Source organism: Castanea sativa, chromosome 10 (assembly GCF_040712315.1).
Source record: "Castanea sativa cultivar Marrone di Chiusa Pesio chromosome 10, ASM4071231v1".
NCBI lineage: Eukaryota > Viridiplantae > Streptophyta > Magnoliopsida > Fagales > Fagaceae > Castanea > Castanea sativa.
Window position 1 is genome coordinate 29,690,595 of NC_134022.1, and position 20,434 is coordinate 29,711,028.

General features: G+C 39.7%; 2 protein-coding genes and 1 long non-coding RNA gene across 3 annotated transcripts; all 3 read left to right on the plus strand.

Annotated features, from left to right (window-relative positions):
* The first annotated feature begins 808 nt into the window (after positions 1-808).
* Positions 809-10,285, plus strand: LOC142613195 (beta-adaptin-like protein C). Its single transcript, XM_075785427.1, has 15 exons — positions 809-1,028; positions 2,514-2,711; positions 3,057-3,170; positions 3,380-3,630; positions 4,220-4,355; positions 4,489-4,668; positions 4,770-4,862; positions 4,968-5,179; positions 5,426-5,489; positions 5,615-5,794; positions 7,377-7,469; positions 7,863-8,269; positions 8,608-8,797; positions 8,957-9,160; positions 9,761-10,285. The coding sequence occupies exons 1-15, from the start codon at positions 942-944 to the stop codon at positions 10,058-10,060; spliced, it is 2,709 nt and encodes a 902-aa protein (XP_075641542.1). The 5' UTR covers positions 809-941; the 3' UTR covers positions 10,061-10,285.
* Positions 10,286-11,284: 999 nt separating this feature from the next.
* On the plus strand, positions 11,285-12,809 carry LOC142612957 (uncharacterized). Its single transcript, XR_012840207.1, has 3 exons — positions 11,285-11,506; positions 11,766-11,826; positions 12,509-12,809. It is a non-coding gene; the product is annotated as an uncharacterized LOC142612957 (long non-coding RNA).
* A 3,413-nt stretch (positions 12,810-16,222) lies between these two features.
* Positions 16,223-18,067, plus strand: LOC142612364 (uncharacterized). Its single transcript, XM_075784464.1, has 2 exons — positions 16,223-17,002; positions 17,708-18,067. Exons 1-2 carry the CDS (start codon positions 16,223-16,225, stop codon positions 18,065-18,067), a joined length of 1,140 nt encoding a protein of 379 aa, XP_075640579.1.
* Positions 18,068-20,434: the final 2,367 nt, after the last annotated feature.

Genomic DNA, 20,434 nt, shown 5'->3' on the forward strand with positions numbered 1-20,434 from the left:
CATAATTTTCTTGTCTTTTCTTTTTAATAAAAAAAAGTTAGCTTATAAGCGAGTCTCAAATACACATTTAAATATTTCAAGCACAAATCGTAAAAACTTATGGCTTAATCATTGGAGTTGTCAATACTAAAGGTCTAGTGACTAGACCACCGGGATTAACAACTTGCTCAACCAAATTGCGGCAACTCTAGTAATTGAACAAGTGGCTTAGGTGACTGAGCACCAACATCGACCATTGGACTAGGGGCTACGACAACTAGGGAGTTAGCAATAGTTAATACCAAATGGAGCCCCGAGAGGCATTATGTGTTTTTGTAAAGGTTCATGCTAATGAGTGCCCTTAGAGCATTAATTAACAATCTATTTTAGGAAAATTTTGACATCACTTTTATGAAAAATGAAAAAAACTGTTAAAACATTAATTAATTTTAGTTAGCATTACTCTTTTGTAAAATGTTTTATAAAATAAAGGCAAACCATTTTACAATATTTTACAAAAATAAAAGAGGTAACCAAATTTTACGAAGAAACGAACAAGGTAATTAAAGCTATTACATGGGAGTGTGGCTTGATGGTAGGAGTACTCGTTTCGCACCTAGAGAGGAGCGGTTCAAGTAATAATCCGAACAAGATCTACGTGGTACACGTAGTATTACCTATTACCGTCACGTGATGAAGATCAATGAGCCCACAACAGTGTCACGTGATGAAGATCAATGAGCCCACAACAGTGACCCTTTTCATTAAAAAAAAAAAAAAAAAAAGCAATTAAAGCCAAACAAAAACAAACGGGGAATTAATTACACACGCACAGTAATTTTTAAACGAGAAAAGCGATTTCTCGGTCTCCACCATTGCCATTTTCCATTTTCGCTCTTCTTCTTCTTCTCTCTCTCTCTCTCTCTCTCTGATAGAGAAGACGAAGACACACAGACACAGAGATGAGTGGCCACGACTCCAAGTACTTCTCCACCACCAAGAAAGGTGAAATCCCCGAGCTCAAAGAGGAGCTCAATTCCCAGTACAAGGTCTCTCTTTCTCTCTCTTTCTCTTTCTATATGTTTATGTAATGGAGCTCTCTGATCTGGATCCATTTCGTTTCTGAGTTGATGCGCGTGATAATTTTGTGGCCAATTTGATGAGACTTTATTAGCAGATCTATTGGTTTACGGTTTGATTTGCATAAAGATTTCATCGGATTGGCTTTCTGTGATTACATAACGTTTCTGAATTGTACGGATCGAAGTTGCTTTTCTCTTTGTTTGTCTGTGACGAACTTTGTTCTCTGTTTGGCGGCTGAGAAAATCGCTGGAAAATGAATTAGAATCTGGATTTTTTTTTTTCCTTTCTGAATCAGTATAATTAGGCGTAGGATGAGATTTGCTTTAGCTGTTAATTTTGATAAATAGGAGTGTTTCGATTTACCTCTCTAGCATTTTTGAGTTTCTGACTGTGGAATTTAGATGTTCTATTTGATTGTCGTGGAATCATAGGAGAATAGAAGAAGAAACATTGAAATGGAATTGGTTTTGGTATTAGTCTTAAGTCTGAGCTGTTTTAACAATTGGGGGATTTCCATTTCACCTATGTAAGAGGGTTTGTGGGTATTTTGTAATATTTTGATTAAAAAAAACATAGGAATAGGTAATGGTATATTGCTTGTGGGGTCTTAGGAGTAGAGATGGAAGCTACCTTTATGTTGATTGAGTTTGAATTAAGACGACAATGTGAAGAGATAGGCCATTGAATCAAGCAGAACTTTGTGGTCAGATTTCTGAGCAGCATAGTGCTGGAAGGAAGTGAGGGTATCATTATTGCATTTTAGGCTTTAAGAATAAATGTCAAGACTACCTTTACTTGAGAGGAGTTCTTATTTAGAGCGCAACTTAGAGAAGTAAGCTGTTGCGTCTAGGGGGAAATTGTTCGATGCTAGAATGTGCCTGTGAAGGTTAGTGTTGGAAGTAAGAGAGGCTTATTAATGTGAGCAACACTGAACAGAATTACCAGTTTTATAGAACTCTTGCATGGCTAACGAAAGTGACATTGCTGGTATTGGTATTAAAAGAATCTATGTATAAGACATTTACTTGTAATATTATTTAGATGTGATTTATTTCTGTTTTACTTTTTAATGACCATAAATTATTGTTATTTCTCCATTGCAAGAAGCTTATGGTGTTTCTGGTGCTCTTAGATATCATTCCCTTTGATTGAGAGGTTGTTAATAAACCAATGAGCCCAAGTTCAAATTGCACCTCCTTCCCTTGTAAAACCAAGGCAGAGGGTGACGTTGTGGGTTTAAACTTATTTGGTGCACACATCATTACAAAAAATAAAAAACAAAAAACAAAAGAAAAAAGAAAAAAGAAAAAAGAAGAAGAAGAGAGTAGTTGTTTATTCCCCTCTGTATTGGCTGCAATAATATTTTGGTATTTAAGTCTCTCTCTCTCTCACTCATTTTGCAGTTCATCAGAAACTATGTAAAACAGACTCTTCTTTTATTTGTTATGCAGGATAAGAGAAAAGATGCTGTTAAGAAGGTGATTGCTGCAATGACTGTTGGGAAGGATGTTTCATCATTGTTCACAGACGTAGTAAATTGCATGCAAACAGAGAATTTGGAGTTGAAAAAGCTTGTTTATCTGTATCTTATTAATTACGCTAAAAGCCAGCCTGACCTAGCTATACTTGCAGTAAATACATTTGTGAAGGTAAGAACTACTATTGATCATCTGTCTTGCATTGTTTAAAACTTTAAATTTGTTAATTATTAGTATAATTATTGACATTAGTAACACAACAATTTAGTGTATATTTAATAAAATAAAATATAAAAAACACAAAAAGGATGTGTTTTTTTTGCAAACATCCCCCTATTTCAAAGGGTTGGAAAATAACCCTCCATCCTAGATGATAGTACATTTCTATCTTATACTTTATTGAAGGCTTATGTTAATATCTTTTCCTTCGAGTGATTCTGAAACATAATATGTTTGACACTGTAATGAGCTTTTGGGCATCTCTAATTAACTTTTACTTTATGAGCATTTATGCAGGATTCACAGGACCCAAATCCTTTGATTCGAGCATTGGCTGTACGGACAATGGGATGCATACGTGTTGATAAAATCACAGAATATTTGTGTGACCCCCTTCAGAGGTGTCTTAAGGTGATCTAAGGAGGGAATTTTTACCACTCATGCATGATTGTTGGAATTAAGTGTCAACTTTTGACGAGTCAGATACATTCATAACTTATTTGACAATTATCCTTCTCTTGCACCATGTTACCCCTCTCTCTCTCTCTTATTGTTCTATGTTAAACTCCTTGAAATTTGACCCAGCAATCTGAGCTTTCCTTTTTCTTATATTTTGACAGGATGACGATCCATATGTCCGAAAGACAGCAGCTATATGTGTTGCAAAACTTTATGACATCAATGCTGAGTTAGTTGAGGACAGAGGTTTCTTGGAATCTTTGAAGGATTTGATATCTGACAATAATCCAATGGTTGTAGCAAATGCTGTCGCTGCTCTTGCTGAGATACAAGATAATAGCAATAGTCCCATTTTTGAGATCACTAGCCACACACTCTCAAAGCTACTTACTGCATTAAATGAATGCACAGAGTAAGTTTGCGTCTTACTTTTATTGATAATTTGAATATATATATATATATATGACTGATATATAATGAATGACATCAATTTGCTTTAAACGTCTGTTAATTGTTTATTTGAAGCAGTTGCTAGTGTGCTTCTTTAACAATTTAGTGTAGTTTGAAACCAAGCCTCACCGTCGACCTTGCTCTTACGAGGGAAGGAGATGTCATTTGAGCTAGAGCTCATTGGCACAGTTTCATCATAGTAATATACTGTAGAAAACAAACTTCATGCATTTGTTATCAATATCATGTGTCAAAACAGTCTTAAAGTTTCTTTTTATGCCAGTATCCATTCCTCAGTTCAGTGTATGTGCTTGTGTATTGGTATTCTGAGGCTAGCATTGATTGTCACCATAGGCTAGAGCTGATACTTCATGTCTAACTTAGGTTTTGTGGTAGCAGTGTAGTGAAAAGCTCTCAGCGCATGCTTCTAGCACCTTTATAGCTATCAATATTTTTTTAGTTCCTCTCTTTTTTCCTGTTTGTTTCTTTTCCTGCGCAATTTTCTGCCGCAACAACTTGCTTGTCTAACATTGGTTGTGATACATATTCAGGTGGGGTCAAGTATTTATCTTGGATGCTCTTTCTAGATACAAGGCAGCCGATGCTCGTGAAGCTGAAAATATAGTTGAGAGAGTTACTCCACGGCTACAACATGCCAATTGTGCGGTTGTACTATCAGCTGTTAAGGTGGCATTTATTTCCTTTGATTAATTGGTGTTCTGCATCATTATTGTTGCTGGTAGCGTTTTCAACAGTTACCAACTTGTCAACTATGATAAATATCTATCATCCTTTATCTTCATCCCCTTTTGCTTTGCAGATGATTCTCCAACAAATGGAACTTATCACCAGTACTGATGTGGTTCGAAATCTTTGCAAAAAGATGGCACCTCCTCTTGTGACATTACTTTCTGCAGAACCTGAGATACAATATGTTGCATTGCGTAACATCAATCTTATAGTACAAAAACGGCCTACGATCCTTGCCCATGAAATTAAGGTGAGTTCAACCCTATACATTGTCATATCATTATATGCTGGTTAATGTACTTAGGGGGCTCTTGCATCCTATGTTTTACTGAATACTTTGTTCGTTTTTAGGTGTTTTTCTGTAAGTACAATGACCCAATATATGTGAAAATGGAGAAATTAGAAATCATGATAAAGCTTGCTTCTGACCGAAATATAGATCAGGTATGTTCCTTTTGTAAGAGTTATTGTTGTCAGTTTGAGTTTGCCTTTTTCTCCAATATCTCTTCATCAGAGTTTGTGATGCTCACATGGTTAACCTTTCTTCAGGTTCTATTGGAATTTAAAGAATATGCCACAGAAGTAGACGTAGACTTTGTTAGAAAGGCTGTTCGTGCTATTGGCCGTTGTGCCATCAAGCTAGAAAGAGCTGCTGAGCGATGCATTAGTGTTTTGCTTGAACTGATCAAGATTAAAGTGAACTATGTGGTTCAAGAAGCAATTATAGTCATTAAAGATATCTTTAGAAGATACCCCAACACGTAAGTTAACCTTTCTATTTTTTTTTTTTAGGGGGGGGGGGGGTGTGTAAGAGTGCTTTCAATAGCTTTCTTTTTGATTTGTTGTATTTGTTTCAAGTACAAAGTGTTCATCATCGTGAACACAATGTATTTTTTAATCAATAAAATCTCTATTACCTTAAAAAAAAGAGTGCTTTCAATAGCATTTTAGTGAATGATGGTATCTTTCTTCCAAACTTAATTTTAAAACTTTGTTATCCCATACAGTTATGAGTCTATCATTGCAACACTCTGTGAGAGCTTAGACACTTTAGATGAGCCAGAAGCTAAGGTATTGCTTCTTCTTCCGTAACAAATCAATTATAAAAGTTTTATGCTTTCTATTATCATTTTTTTTTATTAAAAAATTAAAATCCCCCCCCCCCCCCCCCAAAAAAAAAAAAAAAAATCCCCAAGGCGTCAATGATCTGGATAATTGGTGAATATGCTGAAAGAATTGATAATGCTGATGAGCTCCTTGAAAGTTTCTTGGAGAGTTTCCCCGAAGAACCTGCACAAGTCCAATTGCAATTGCTGACTGCAACTGTCAAACTTTTTCTCAAGAAGCCAACTGAAGGCCCACAGCAGATGATTCAGGTTCTGATTTAATATTTGACTAGCACTTGATTAAATCAGTTGTTTGTTCTTGCTTTCTTCTTTGTTCATTTGTCTTCAGATGGGTTTCTAGAATGCCCACTACCTCTTGTTTGCACATATTTGCAGCTGACTGAGCATGATGATATTAAAGCGGGGGTGGGGTTGTTGTAGATTATAATTACTTTTGTGGAAAACCCAGGTTAATCTTTTGTCATAGAGGGTGTCTGAATTGACCACATGAAAGCTTAGAAAAAAGGGGGAAGAGAGAGAAATTTCATCTAAAGGAGAGTGAAGTTATTGGCTTTGTAGCCTAATGGTACCTTTCCTTCTTTTCGAGGAGGTTTGAGGTTTTACCCATTGTAGGTGTAGGATTTGTGGGGATTTATGAGATAAGGGGGACCTAGGGTTATTTGTATTGTTTTTTAAGGGAAAAATGTATCCAAAATAAATTTTAAACTTGCTAAAAAGAGGACATTCATGAAGTATGTAGACAGTAAGACAGCATATATTTTTGGTTTGAACAAAGAAATATACTTAAAAACCCAAAGCAAATTTTTTCTTTGAACAACATTTTCAAAAGTGACACATTGATTGGTGTTGTATGTGTATGAATAGTAGAGAGGCAGTGGAGCTCCTTTTTCTACGTTATCCTGTAATTAGGAACTTGTGGTCTCTTTTGTTTTTGCTTTATCTAGAGTGTCTTTGGTTATGCCAAAGATGGTAGTTCAGATGTTGGCTTGTTGGCAAGGAGGGTTCCATAAGCACAAGAGTGTAAAAGTTCGGAAGGCTGCTCCTTTTATGTATTTTGCGGACTATGTGCTGAGAAAGAAATGGCAGGAGCTTTGATGATGTAGAACTTTCTATTCATGTTTTTAAACCATCATTGTTATGATCCTCCTATGATTGGATGAATGCCTTAGGCAATATCCCTATCATATCTTTCTCAGATTGTCATTTTTGAGCTAGCTGGTAGTCATCTTCTGTATTTATTATGCTGGTTCTTTTTATTAAATTATTCTTATTCATGAAAAATAAAAATATAAAGAGCAAAAACACCATTTCTTAAGTAGCAAATGGTAATGAATCTATGTGTTACTTGCCTCTTGTTATTGATTATATATATTCAATAGTCAATACCCTTAGGTTGACTAAAAAAATCTCTAATTAATTCATTAAAGAATTTTCAATATTTCGTTGTCCTTCAGTGATTCTGTCATAAATCCTGTATTTGGAGGGATTGTGGCTTTTCTGGAATGTTCCTTGCATAAACTTGTAATACTAAATAGTTAAAAACTCCGTATGATGTTTTTCAACAGTACATTTATTGCATGCATGCCCTTTGAGTAGGCAACTCTAGATTGAATATGAAACAATTATGTTGTTAACCTTGTTGGAGTAAATATCATCATGATCAGGACATTGTAGTTATGTCATTCTTTTCTGCCTATAGAAAAAGAATAGAATAGCATCCTATGCTTAAGATGAATTTTGGCAAAATGGGTGCAATGTTGAGCAGTCTTTATATGCACAATACGATCTTCAATCTTGTTTTGAGTGAATTTTCTTTATGCCATGTTTACAGGTTGTCTTGAATAATGCCACTGTGGAGACAGACAATCCTGATCTGCGGGATCGTGCATACATATATTGGCGTCTCTTATCAACCGATCCTGAGGTATGGTTTGCCAAAATGAACTTTAGTTTCTGTGTTGATTTAAAGTCCACTACATGATCCTTTTAATTATTTTAGAAAGAACTGCTTTTTGAGATGGGAGGCTGCTGGGAGTCCTCATGCTTATGTCTCAATTAGCACTTCTATGTCAATTCCATGTTGGATTAGATGATCAGACTCAGCTTAAAAAAGCCTATTCCTTTCTTGGGGTCCTAAGAATCCAACAAATTTCAACCCCTGTAGGAAAGAGGCTGATTGCACAGGTAGCCAGCCATGTCATGCCCTGTAGGGTTTTTATAAGAAGTTTGGCTGCAGTCATCTATAATACTGTAATAGACAATTTTAGGACCACAGTATTGAGTTGTACATTAATGGGCCTATGTTCTTATCTCTCAGGCAGCTAAGGATGTTGTGTTAGCCGAGAAGCCTGTGATAACTGATGATTCAAACCAACTTGATCCATCTCTTCTGGATGAGCTTCTTGCTAACATTGCTACACTATCTTCTGTGTATCACAAACCCCCAGAAGCATTTGTAACCCGTGTGAAGACAACAGCCCAAAAAACCGAAGATGATGACTATCCTGAAGGTGGGAGTGAAACAGGATATTCTGAATCATCTGCTCATGCAGCTGATGGTGGTGTATCTCCAACTAGTTCAAGTAATGTTCCATATTCTGCTGCAAGGCAGCCGGCCCCTGCACCACCTTCACCCGCTGCTCCAGTGCCAGATTTGCTTGGCGATCTGATAGGCCTTGACAATAATGCTATCGTTCCTGTTGATCAGCCTGCTACTCCTAGTGGGTAAGTATGATATAATGTGTGAACTGTCTTCTTGGTATAATATGTAATTGTTGCACAGTACTTTTTTTTTAATTAAAAAAAAATTACATGAATAATATGTCATGAATGTTGGGAAATGTCCTATAATTTCTTTAGATAATCCAGGGAGCTTGTGAATACTTAGGAACAGTATAACATTGTTTAGATATGTATAAAATTGGTCTACATGAATTTAATGATAAACTTGGCACAATTTGTCTAGCTTGAAAAGATTCTGATTATTTTGTTTCTAAGACATGAGCGAAATCTGAATGCATGCTATAACTCACACTTACTAGATTTGCTGGCCTTAATTGCAGCCCTCCATTGCCTGTTGTACTACCAGCATCAACCGGCCAAGGTTTACAAATCAGTGCACAGCTGACACAACAGGATGGTCAAATATATTACAGTTTGTCGTTTGAAAACAACTCCCAAATTCCACTTGATGGGTTCATGATTCAGTTCAACAAGAATACATTTGGTCTTGCAGCCGCTGGACCCTTGCAGGTAACTAATAAATTCTTCCATTGAGATTTGAGAGGGATATTCCACTTTGGGTTGTGTGGCTTACTTCCCAGCCCTAATAGGACCCTTGTATATCTCTATTTCCCTCCTATTGATATTTTGCATTTATTGGTTTTAAATTGATACCTTTCCATCTAATAGGTTCCACAAGTGCAACCTGGGACATCAGCTAGGACTCTTCTGCCTATGGTTATGTTCCAGAATTTGTCTCAAGGTCCCCCAAGCTCACTTTTACAAGTAGCTGTGAAAAACAGTCAACAGCCAGTGTGGTACTTCAATGACAAAGCCCCATTGCATGTGTTCTTCACTGAGGATGGAAGAATGGAGCGTGGAAACTTCCTTGAGGTAAAAATATATGTAGTCATTTCTTCCTTTTGGAATAATATGGTGGGTTTGGTCTCTTAGCAAATAAATACAAAAAGAAGAGAGAAAACAGAACTTTACTTCACTGCTTTCGCTTTTTTGTGCTTGTGTTAACTTATTTAGGATTGTTATGTAGTTATACCGTGCATTTAATTTCAAAGGGAAGAACAGACCTGTTTTAGTCAGAGAGACAGAGACATTAAAATATCAAAATAATCTCATCTCTACCATGAGTAAGACATAATAGAAAACTACTTAATTTTCACTGCTCTCTCCACCAATTGCAGCAGCATGGGTGCCTTTCTTTACTTGCATACCATGTGTTGATGTGTTCTATCTTGGTAAGATTAAGTTGAAATCAGAGTGGAATGATAGGTAGAGAGAGAAATTTTTGAGAATGAAGGTTAGGTTGAGAAATTTATGGAATAAATTGCATACAGCTTCTTGAGTTATATGAGCTAATAGTTAATGAACAAGTTTAAAAGTAGTAGGCTGATGATTCAGATAATGATTTCACTGTGCATGTATAGTTTTAATTGATTGATTATGGCAATTGAAATCTGATACTCATTTCCATCACAGACATGGAGGTCCCTTCCTGATTCAAATGAGGTTTCGAAGGACTTCCCAGACATTGTGGTGAACAGTGTGGAAGCAACTCTAGATCGGCTGGCTGCATCAAACATGTTCTTTATTGCAAAGCGCAAGCATGCAAACCAGGACGTATTCTACTTCTCTGCTAAACTCCCTCGAGGGATACCATTTTTGATTGAGCTCACTACTGTCATTGGAACTCTTGGGGTCAAGTGTGCGATCAAGACTCCAAGCCCTGAATTGGCACCTCTTTTCTTTGAATCCCTTGAGACTCTCCTCAAGGTTTGAATCTGTTAGGTCAATTTAATGTGTATATTTTTTGTATTTCTTAATTTGGCTATTATCTGTAAAATCTATATTAGCTGTTGGGATTTTGATTGATTTTCTTGTTTTTGTCTTCTCTGTTATTTGCTTTATTGTTAGCTGTCCTGCCACTTACATTATTTTCAATTTGTTCAGACTCGTGAGATTTTGTTCCAGGAGTTCTCTATTTTGATGAGGGGTCATTTCTCAGTGTCGTTTCTATTGTTATTATTTTTCTCTAGATGATGCTTACAATTTTGTAACTTGTTACCTTTTGTGTGTATGCCAGTTTTTACTTTACCTTTATGGTTGCACAACTCTTTTCCTTTTATTTATTCTTCTTTTCTTTTGATAATTTGGAGCGGAGTGTTATTTTTTTTATAAATCGGGTATGGTAACTAGTAACTCTTATTTCGTTTTAACTATGGAATATTAGTGTAATTCATTTGAGTGATTTTGTAAACAAGAACAACAAGCGAAATATAAATTGCTTTATTGGGACACCACATCCTTGTATTTTTTTTTTTAAAGAAAAAGGATAATTAACTCACAGGCCGGATTACAATAGCATGTACAAAGATTAACTGATTAAATAGAAAATCATTTCAAACTGGTCCCAGTCCACATGGAATTACACCCATGCCGAACCCGGCTTTGTTCGGGTGGGCAAGATGTGTGTGGTTGGCCCACTTGGATAGGTCCTCTCCCTTCAACAAAAGTAGGTAGTTAGCTTAAGTTATCCTTTGAAGTTATATATATTCCATTTCATGTAACTTGAGTCCATATTGGGCATGATGCAACAGTCTAAAAGAATGTAGGAGTGAATTAAAATGCAATGTTTGTTTTTCAATAACTTTCCTTGAAATTGGGAAATGTAGCCTGGAGGAAAATAAGGTGGCTTTTCTTCTCTCATTCTTGTGCTCAATTAGGGATGGCAATTTAAATCCGACCCGCGGATACCCGGTCTAGCCCGACCCTAATGGGCCGGGTTTTACCCGGTCCGATAAAAAATAGGGTCGGATATGGGTTTTTAAAAAAAATCCGAAGCGGGTCCGGGTCGGGTCCGGGTCTTATCAAAAAAATCCAGACCCGACCCGAAACCCGACCCGTTTAAATACCCGTTTAAATACCCGGTTAAATACCCGGTTAAGTAAATTACTAAAATACCCCTTATATATATATAAATATTTTTTCTGATTTTGTAACCCTAGGTTTCTGCTCTCTACACTCACACAGCCACTCTCTACTCACACAGAGGTCACAGCCGCCTCTCTTGCTAGCCCTCAGCACAGCGCCACAGCCCTGCCCTCTCGCCAGCCCTCTCGCCTCAGCACAGCACAGCCCGCACAGCCCTCTCGCCTCGCCTCAGCACAACCCTCTCGCCTCGCCTCAGCACAGCCCTACCCTTTCACATAAATAAAATTTCCCAAGGTGTTTTATATCGAGCATCTTTCACGTTGCCCTTGATTTTACAAAAAGCTGATGCACAAGTGCTATTAATTTTTACATTGGAATTTTTGTATTGGGGCTAAGTAGCGAACATAAAAGATTTGCTTTCTATTCCATATGTTATTATTTATGTTGATGTTCAATTGTTTGCCGAATCCTCTCTGTTTTGTTTTCTGCAAATTGTATATCTTACAGCATATAGTTTACATTAATGATGATCCTATTTTTTCCCCCTCTCTAGCTCACAAGATTGGAAGGCAAGGCTAAAGATACCACCACCTGATACACGCTTCAGAACCGAGGTATGATTGTGTATGCGTTTGTTATTAATTATTATAAAGCATTAAACAGTTATGTACTTAGAGAGCTTTGGATTCTTGAATTTAATGCATTGTATTCTTATTAGTTTCCTGCTCTTGTTTTGCTCCCATTTACTTGGGTTGATTGTGGTATTTATGCATGGATACATGGTTGTGGAAATTAATTTTTAAAAGGATCCATGTAATTTAGATGACAGGATGGAAATTTGTTTCAGTTTACTTTGGCACACTACTTTATCTATGGACTGAATAAAACACCCTGCCAAGTTTATACATCACTTCAACAAGTCTCTTTACTGTATGTTTTTCCATATCTTGGATAAGTTTCCCTGTCAGTGAAGTTGCTTGACAGTTGACAGAGAATATGGATGTGTATATGCATTACCTTCACTGGTTGGAAGGCCTTGACACTAAGTAACAAACTACATTTTTGTAACCGAATTATTTGTTTGGTCCAGAACTTCTGAATTTATTTTCAATATTCTAAAAATGTTGTGATGGATGAAAATGAGAATTTCAAGTCTATACCATATTTTTCAAGTCAATTAAGCTCAACGGTTAGTAATTGTCTAATTTTTATTTATAAAACCAAAATTGTATTTTTATATTTGCTTGTTACAAATTGATGAAGTTTATTCCATTTTTTAATTCATTGTTGTTGTAGGTTCTTCAACTATGTCCGGTGATTGTGATTTTCAAACAATTCTTGATGATGGGGAGCCTAATGAAGAGGATGGGAGTTGTGTCACAGTTGTGGACGATTAAATATTTTGTAATAATTTAGTAGTCCTTTTAATTTCTTAGACTTGTTAGATTAATTTGTTAGTTTGTAATTATTCTAAACCTTTTGTAATTTTTTAGTCTTTTAATTTGTTGATTTGTGAAGGATAAGACATTTTGTAATTTTTTAGACTTGTGAGATTTATTTTGTAGCTTTTTAAGTAATTTATTGATTTAAAATCTTAGTTGTGATTTATTGATTTGGTTGCCATATAATGTGGCCTAAATGCCATATAAGATGATTTTGGGTGCCATATAAATGGAGGTAAATGATTTGGCTACCATATAACAAGACAAATTTTGGCATTTGGGCCATGTTAAATGGCTTGAATGGGCTTGAATTTAGGGGAAAAAAAATTTAATGGGCTTCAAATTTTTTTTTTTGGTTGGGCCAAATTTAGGTCCAATAAGTTAAACGGGGCCCGCGGGGCCCGGCGGGGCGGGTCTGGGTCCCGATAAAAAAACCCGATTATTATTCGGACCGGGTTCGGGTTTCGGGTTTTGCCCCGCGGGTCGGGTTCGGGTATGCAAAAACCCGGCCCGAACCCGACCCGTTGCCATTCCTATGCTCAATGGGCAATTTGAGTAGAATTGGTTTGGAAAAATTTGCACAACCGATGAACCCATGTGGGAATGATCTTAGATTTGCTTAATAAGCCACATTTTCGACCATCTGTCATTTCACCATAAATGCTAGCCATTACCATTAATGTTGATTTTCACAAATCCCACAAATTTAGCAGGTGTTGAGAGTTGGATTTTTCGTAAGAACAAAGTTTCTCTCCAAACTAGTTTGAAGAGAAACTCTTCAAACTTCTCATATATTTCCTTTTTGAGTGTGAATTTTGAGAATCTAACCGTTGAATTTCATGTTCCTTATGTTCTTAACAAACGTATCAAATTTTGTTCAAATTGGATATTATTTACTATTTGATCAATTAACTTATTTTTTATATACAACTTTAAATTACAAAAACTTGAAATTATAACATTTATTTGATGACATAGCAATTGATCTTTGATCTTCTTGAAATTTTGTAAACATTAAGAATGTAATAATAACATGTAATCTAACGGTTAGATTTTCAAAATTCACACTCAATATAAAGATATATGATAAGTTTGGAGAGAAACTTTGTTCTTCCCGTAAATGAACAAGTTTGATAGGATTTGGTCAAGTAGATTGCCTTAGTAAGCACAAAACCATATCAACTCAACTTTTTTTTGAAATCCCACTACTAAAGGCTAGTTTTTGGTAAGAGAAAAAGACAATTTGTGACTTATTTGATTATGAATTTTTTTTTTTCTTGTTGAGAAGTCATGGACACAATTTTTGCCACAATTATGATATGAACAATTGTGAATGGTAGAGAAAAAGTGATGGATTCATATGAAAGTAATAAACAATCACTCACATCAGAATCATGACAAAAGTTATGATACATAATAAAGCTATAATAAAAGTCTAAGTATTCCTAGTGATGAGGATAATTTTATAATTAACTCGTGACGAAATGAAAGGAGACGGATACAACGTTCCTGTCAGTTTTGCTCATTAAACCCCTTCTTGTAACGTCTGCAACTCCATCTCATCACTGACGACACTAGGCTGAAGGGAGTGAGTTGACGACATCAAGCTGAAGGACGTAAGTCGACGACCTTACTGGGATCAATGATATACGTTGACAACCTTATGAAAAGGACGATTCAGTAGGCTGACGGGAACGAAGGCTGAAGAAGACAATCGAACCTCCGTCCATAACCTTGCTTGGTTCCCACGCAAACATGTGTAAGGAGAGTTCTTGCGCTACACGCTTAATCCTAATTAAAGAGACTCCTATAAGGAAAAGAGCTCTAACAGATACGCAAAATCTATGAGTTACTCTCCTAGAAGGAAAGTACTTCTTAGCCAAGGCGCAGGTTTCGGCCCTACACTACTATAAATACCCCAAAACTCTCATAAACCAAGGTACGCATAATTCACCCCAGCTCTGGCACTCTAGAGTTGTGAACAAGAGATTTCTCTAACTTAACCATCGGAGGGTATTTGGCTGGTACCACACCGGTACTCCTCTTAAGGTCTTCAGCTTTCATGTTGTGCAGGTTCTTCATTGGGAGCACGTGAGGACTGTGTGGCTGACGATTTTTGGCATCATCAGTTGGCACCGTCTGTGGAAAGTTTAATGACTTGTAAAGCCGTGCTATCGCTTCCCGAACAAAGAGTTGCATGGTACTCACTCGCTCGATGGCAACCACCAACAACATTCAAGGAGACGAACCACACACGACAGCGCTCAAGAGACAGCTCCAAACTCTGGCCGCCACCGTGGAACGCCTCACCAAACAGAACCAAGATTTGGAAGAACAATTGCACCAAAGGAACGTGGGCACTAACACCCAGGAGGAAGATCAAGAAGGAACTAGCGCGGAAAGAAAGAACCAGGAGGGGCCGGAAGGCAGCAACACCCTAGCAGGCCGAAACGACAAGACACAAACCGGCCGTCTGTCACCAATACTGTCCCACCTCACATAGTCGCTGAGATGTAGATGATGAAGGAACAAATGGATTGCATGATGAACGCCCTCAAAGGACGGGTGTCCAACGACCTTGATGATCTGGTCCAACGAACTGACTCGCCCTTCACAGCGTCAGTTAGTTCATTCCCCCTTCCACAAAAATTTCACATGCCGCAAGTAGAAAGCTACAATGGGTCCAAGGACCCCTTAGATCATTTGGAGTCTTTTAAGACCCTAATGCACCTTCAGGGGGTGCTAGACACGATCATGTGCAGAGCTTTCCCCACCACGCTGAAGGGACCCGCAAGGATCTAGTTCAATAGGCTGACGACCAACTCCATTGGTACCTTCAAGGAGTTAAGCGCCCAATTCGCCTTGCACTTCATTGGAGGGCACAGGTATAAGAAATCCACCGCATGCCTGATGAACATTAAGCAGCGAGAAGACGAGACACTGAGGTCTTACATAGCTCGTTTTAACAAAGAGGCTCTCTCGATCAACGAAGTAGACGACAAGATACTCGTAGCAGCGTTCACTAATGGGCTGCAGAAGGGAAAATTCCTATTTTCCCTATATAAAAATGACCCGACGACCATGTCAGATGTGCTTTACAGGGCGACCAAGTACATGAACGCGGAAGACGCACTATTGGCTCGAGAAGAGAAGCCCAAAAAAAAGGAAAGACAGGAAGACGTGCGATCAGATAGAGGGCGAAAGAAGGCTAAAAGAACGATGGGATGATCGACGCCCCAAACCACCCGCGGGGAGATTCACGAGCTTCACCTCACTGACGGCCCCGATCGACCAAGTACTAATGCAGATTAAGGATGAAAGGGCCCTGACTTTTCTCGGCAAGCTGAAGGGAGATCCTAACAAGAGGTCAAGGGACAAATATTGCCGCTTCCATCGCGATTATGGCCACGACACAGCTGACTGTTACGACTTGAAGCAACAAATAGAAGCTCTTATCAGATAGGAAAGGCTGCAGAGGTTCGTTAGCAGGGAAAGAATGGACCTGCTGCAAGAACTAGCCCCCCGGTAGGAGAACGAGTGCCCTAGGCCGCCCGTAGGAGATATAAGAATGATTGTCGGGGGCACCGCAACAGCCGGGTCATCAAAGAAAGCCCGGAAGACTTACCTTAGGACGGTTCAAAACATCCAGCTAATAGGTTCCGTACCCAAGATGACGCGGGTTGACAACCCTTTCATTGGATTCTCAGAAGAAGATGCTCGACGTCTTCACCATCCCCATGATGATGCACTCGTCGTCACCATACAAGCTGAAGACTACAACATACACCAGGTTCTCGTCGACAACGGGAGCTCGGCAGACATCCTCTACTACCTAGCATTCCAGCAGATGGGGATTGATAGAAAGCGACTAATTCCAACCAACGCACCGCTCGTCGGCTTTGAAGGGACGAGGGTATTCCCCCTTGGCACCGTCACTTTGGTTGTAACCATTGGCGACTACCCTGAACAGATCACGAGGAATGTAGCATTCCTCGTGGTCGATTGGTCATCAGCCTATAATGCCATCATAGGGCGGCCTACCCTCAACTTGTGGAAGGCCATAACTTCAACCTACCATTTGATGCTAAAATTCCTGATGGACTATGGAGTAGGAGAATTGCGAGAAGATCAGGTGGTCGCATGCGAATGTTATGTGGCTATGATGGAGATGGATAACCACCTCCAGACCATGAGCATAGAAGAGCATTGGGCAGCAACGGAGCCCATCGAGAGACTCGGGGATGTGTCTCTTAATGACTCCCGACCAGAGCGAATAACCAAGATTAGCACCCTTGCAAGCTGGGTGGTCCGCCAAGCACTCACGACATTCCTCAAAGAAAATCAGGATGTATTTGCTTGGAGCCATGAAGACATGCCAAGAATTGACCCATCAGTCATGGTACATAGGTTGAATGTATCTCCCTCCTTTCCGCTCGTCCGCCAAAAGAAAAGAGTGTTCGCCCAAGAGAGAGATCGGGCGGTGGCAGAAGAAGTTCGCAAGCTACTAGAGGCGGGGTTCATTAGGGAAGTTTACTACCCTAATTGGTTGGCGAGCGTCGTGATGGTTAAAAAGAGCAACGGAAAATGGAGGATGTGCGTTGACTTCACGGACCTAAACAAAGAGTGCCTTAAAGATAGCTACCCCCTCCCATAGGTCGACCTCCTTATGGACTCTACGGCTCAACACCAGCTGCTGAGCTTCATGGACGCATTTTTGGGATACAATCAAATCCAAATGGACGAAGCTGATCAGGAGAAGACTTCGTTCATAACAAGCCAAGGACTCTTTTGTTACAAGGTTATGCCATTCGGCTTAAAGAATGCGAGCGCAACATATCAAAGGCTTATGAACAAGATGTTCGCACGATAAATGGGGAGAAATATCCAGGTATATGCTGACGACATGCTGGTGAAAAGCCGAAGGGAGGATAACCACTTGGAGGATCTCAGGGAAACCTTCGACATTCTTCGCTCCTACAACATGAAGCTCAATCTAGACAAGTATGCCTTTGGAGTGACGACAAGAAAATTCTTAATTTACATGGTGTCCTAGAGAGGTATTAAGGCTAATCCAGACAAGATCCGGGCTATAATGGAAATGACACCTCCTAAAAATGTAAAAGAAGTACAAAGCCTCAATGGCAAGATCGCCGCACTCAATAGATTTGTGTCCAGAGCAACTAATAGATGTCTACCGTTCTTCCGCATGCTGAAGAAATCCTTTGAGTGGACGGTAGAGTGTCAGCAAGTGTTCGAGGACCTGAAGGCCTACCTCTCTTTACCACCGCTGCTAAGTCCTTCACAACCGGGAGAAGAATTGTTCCTCTACTTGGCCGTTTCTCCGGCTGCCGTCAATGCGACCCTAGTCAGAGAAGACGACAAGGTGCAAAGGCATGTATGCTACGCCAGCTAGGCGCTTCATGGCGCAGAAGAAAGGTACCCCCCGATGGAAAAGCTCGCCTTCGCTCTAGTCACAGCGGCCCGTAAGCTCAAGCCGTACTTCCAAGCCCATACGGTGGTCGTCCTAACTGATAAGCCCTTATGGTGAGCGATGAGCAGCCTTGAAGCCGCCGGACGTATGGCCTTGTGGGCAATAGAGCTAAGTGAATTCGGCATACAATATCGTCCACGTACCGCCATCAAGGGGCAAGTAGTCACTGACTTCATTGCAGAGTTCACCAACACGGAAGGCGAGGAGGCAGGGGATCCCCAATGGAGTGTGTTCACGGACGGATCGTCCAACAAGAAGGCCGGTGGAGCAGAGGTAGTACTTCAATCTCCATAGGGTGATGAGACCGAATGCATGGTTCGACTCGATTTCCCTACGACTAACAACGAAGCGGAGTATGAAGCCTTAATAGCAGGATTAGATCTCGCCAAAGCTGTAGGGGTTGCGAACATGGTTATCCACTGCGACTCCCAAGTTGTCACAAATCAGGTAAACGGCGATTATGAATGTAAGGGTGAAAAGATGAAGAAGTACTTGGAGCAAGAAAAGAGAAGGATGAATGAGCTACAAGCGAAGGTCGTCCAAATTTCGAGGGGAAAGAATGAGCAAGCCGACCGCTTTGCTAAGGCCGCATCAACAGAATACATGACCACCCCCGACAAGGTACTCTCCTTTATTCAGCTCTCGCCACTAATAAATGTTGTCGATGTACAGGAAATAGGCTCTGGAGACAACTGGACCACCTCTATTATTTCATACTTGAAAGACGGCACGCTACCTGATAGAAAGGAAGCCGCGAGAAAGCTGAAGGTCTAGTCAGCGCGATTCGTCTTGATAAAGGATGTCCTGTATAAAAGGGTTTCTCCAGACCATATCTAAGATGTTTGAGCCCCGCAGAAGCAGATTATGTCATGAGAGAAGTGCACGAAGGAATTTGCGGCAATCATTCAGGATCGTGGTCGTTGGTGCATAAATTGATTCGGGCCGGATACTACTGGCAGACCATGCAGAGGGATGCCCAGATTTTTGTCAAAGCTTGCGACAAGTGTCAAAGGTTCAACAACTTCATCAGACAGCCGATGGAAGAGCTGACACCAATAACCGCTCCATGACCATTCGCCCAATGGGGACTGGACATTATGGGCCCATTCCCGATAGCAATGAGATAGCTGAAGGTCTTGATAGTCGGCATAGACTACTTCACGAAATGGGTAGAAGTTGAAGCCCTGGCCACAATCACCGAGAAGAACGTACGAAACTTTGTTTGGAAGAACATCATTTGTAGGTACGGAATCCCAAGGGTCCTGATCTCGGACAACAGCAAGCAATTTGACAATGACTCATTCCGAGACTTCTGTACACAGTTAGGAATCAAAAACCACTACTCCTCCCCTACCCATCCTTAAGCCAACAGCCAAACCGAGGTCGCGAACCGATCCTTGCTACAGATCATCAAGACTCGGCTCGAGGGGGCAAAGGGTATATGGCCAGAGGAGCTACCCAGCGTGCTGTGGGCATATAGGACGACAGTCAGAACTCCTACAGGAGAAACTCCTTTCCAGCTAACATAAGGATGTGAGGCGGTCATCCCAGCTGAGGTCGGGCTCACAAGCTACAGAGTGGACAATCATGACGAGGCTATACGTCTACAGCTTGATCTAGCTGACAAGGTCAAGGCCACAGTTGAACAGAGACTCGCACGATACCAAGACCTCATGGCCAAACATTACAACTCCCGAGTCAAACACCGAGACTTCAAAGTTGGAGACCTCGTCTTGAGGAAAGTGATGGACGCCGCCAAAGATCCCACACAAGGAAAGCTTGGCCCAAACTGGGAAGGACCCTACAAAATAACGTCATGGCTAAGGAATGACACCTACCACTTAGAGACATTTGACGGGCAGAAGCTACGCCACCCATGGAACGCCGAGCATCTCAGGAAGTACTACCAATAGAAGATAGCATGAAAAACACTACTCCTCATTCCCAATTTATTTCTTTTAGTCATTTGTCTTAGTTTACTTTTGCCTACAATACATTTAAAGCCCAAAGGGCTGAGGTTTATTCTTTTTTGAAACAATTTTCTACTTATGCATTCATCATAATAAGAGGAGTTTATTCAGAAACGACTGGTGTATTTATTATGTTAGCTAGTCTTCAAGACCAAATGGACAGCATTATCAAGTCCACAAGGTGGACAAGTCTACTACTAAAGTCCTCAAAATGGACGAGTATTCAGTCCGTCAAGTAATTGACCTCATCCTTTAGTCCACTTATTTTCTATTCCCAATGGATGGCATTATTAAGTCCATAAAATAGACGAAGTCACCA

Coding starts and splice junctions, on each gene's coding strand:
- LOC142612364 (XM_075784464.1), top strand. CDS start 16,223: ATGATTGTCGGGGGCACCGCAACAGCCGGGTCATCAAAGAAAGCCCGG. Junction 17,003..17,707: donor TCCTCAAAGAAAATCAGGAT/GTATTTGCTTGG, acceptor ATGGTGTCCTAG/AGAGGTATTAAGGCTAATCC.
- LOC142613195 (XM_075785427.1), top strand. CDS start 942: ATGAGTGGCCACGACTCCAAGTACTTCTCCACCACCAAGAAAGGTGAA. Junction 1,029..2,513: donor AGCTCAATTCCCAGTACAAG/GTCTCTCTTTCT, acceptor TTTGTTATGCAG/GATAAGAGAAAAGATGCTGT. Junction 4,356..4,488: donor TTGTACTATCAGCTGTTAAG/GTGGCATTTATT, acceptor TTTGCTTTGCAG/ATGATTCTCCAACAAATGGA.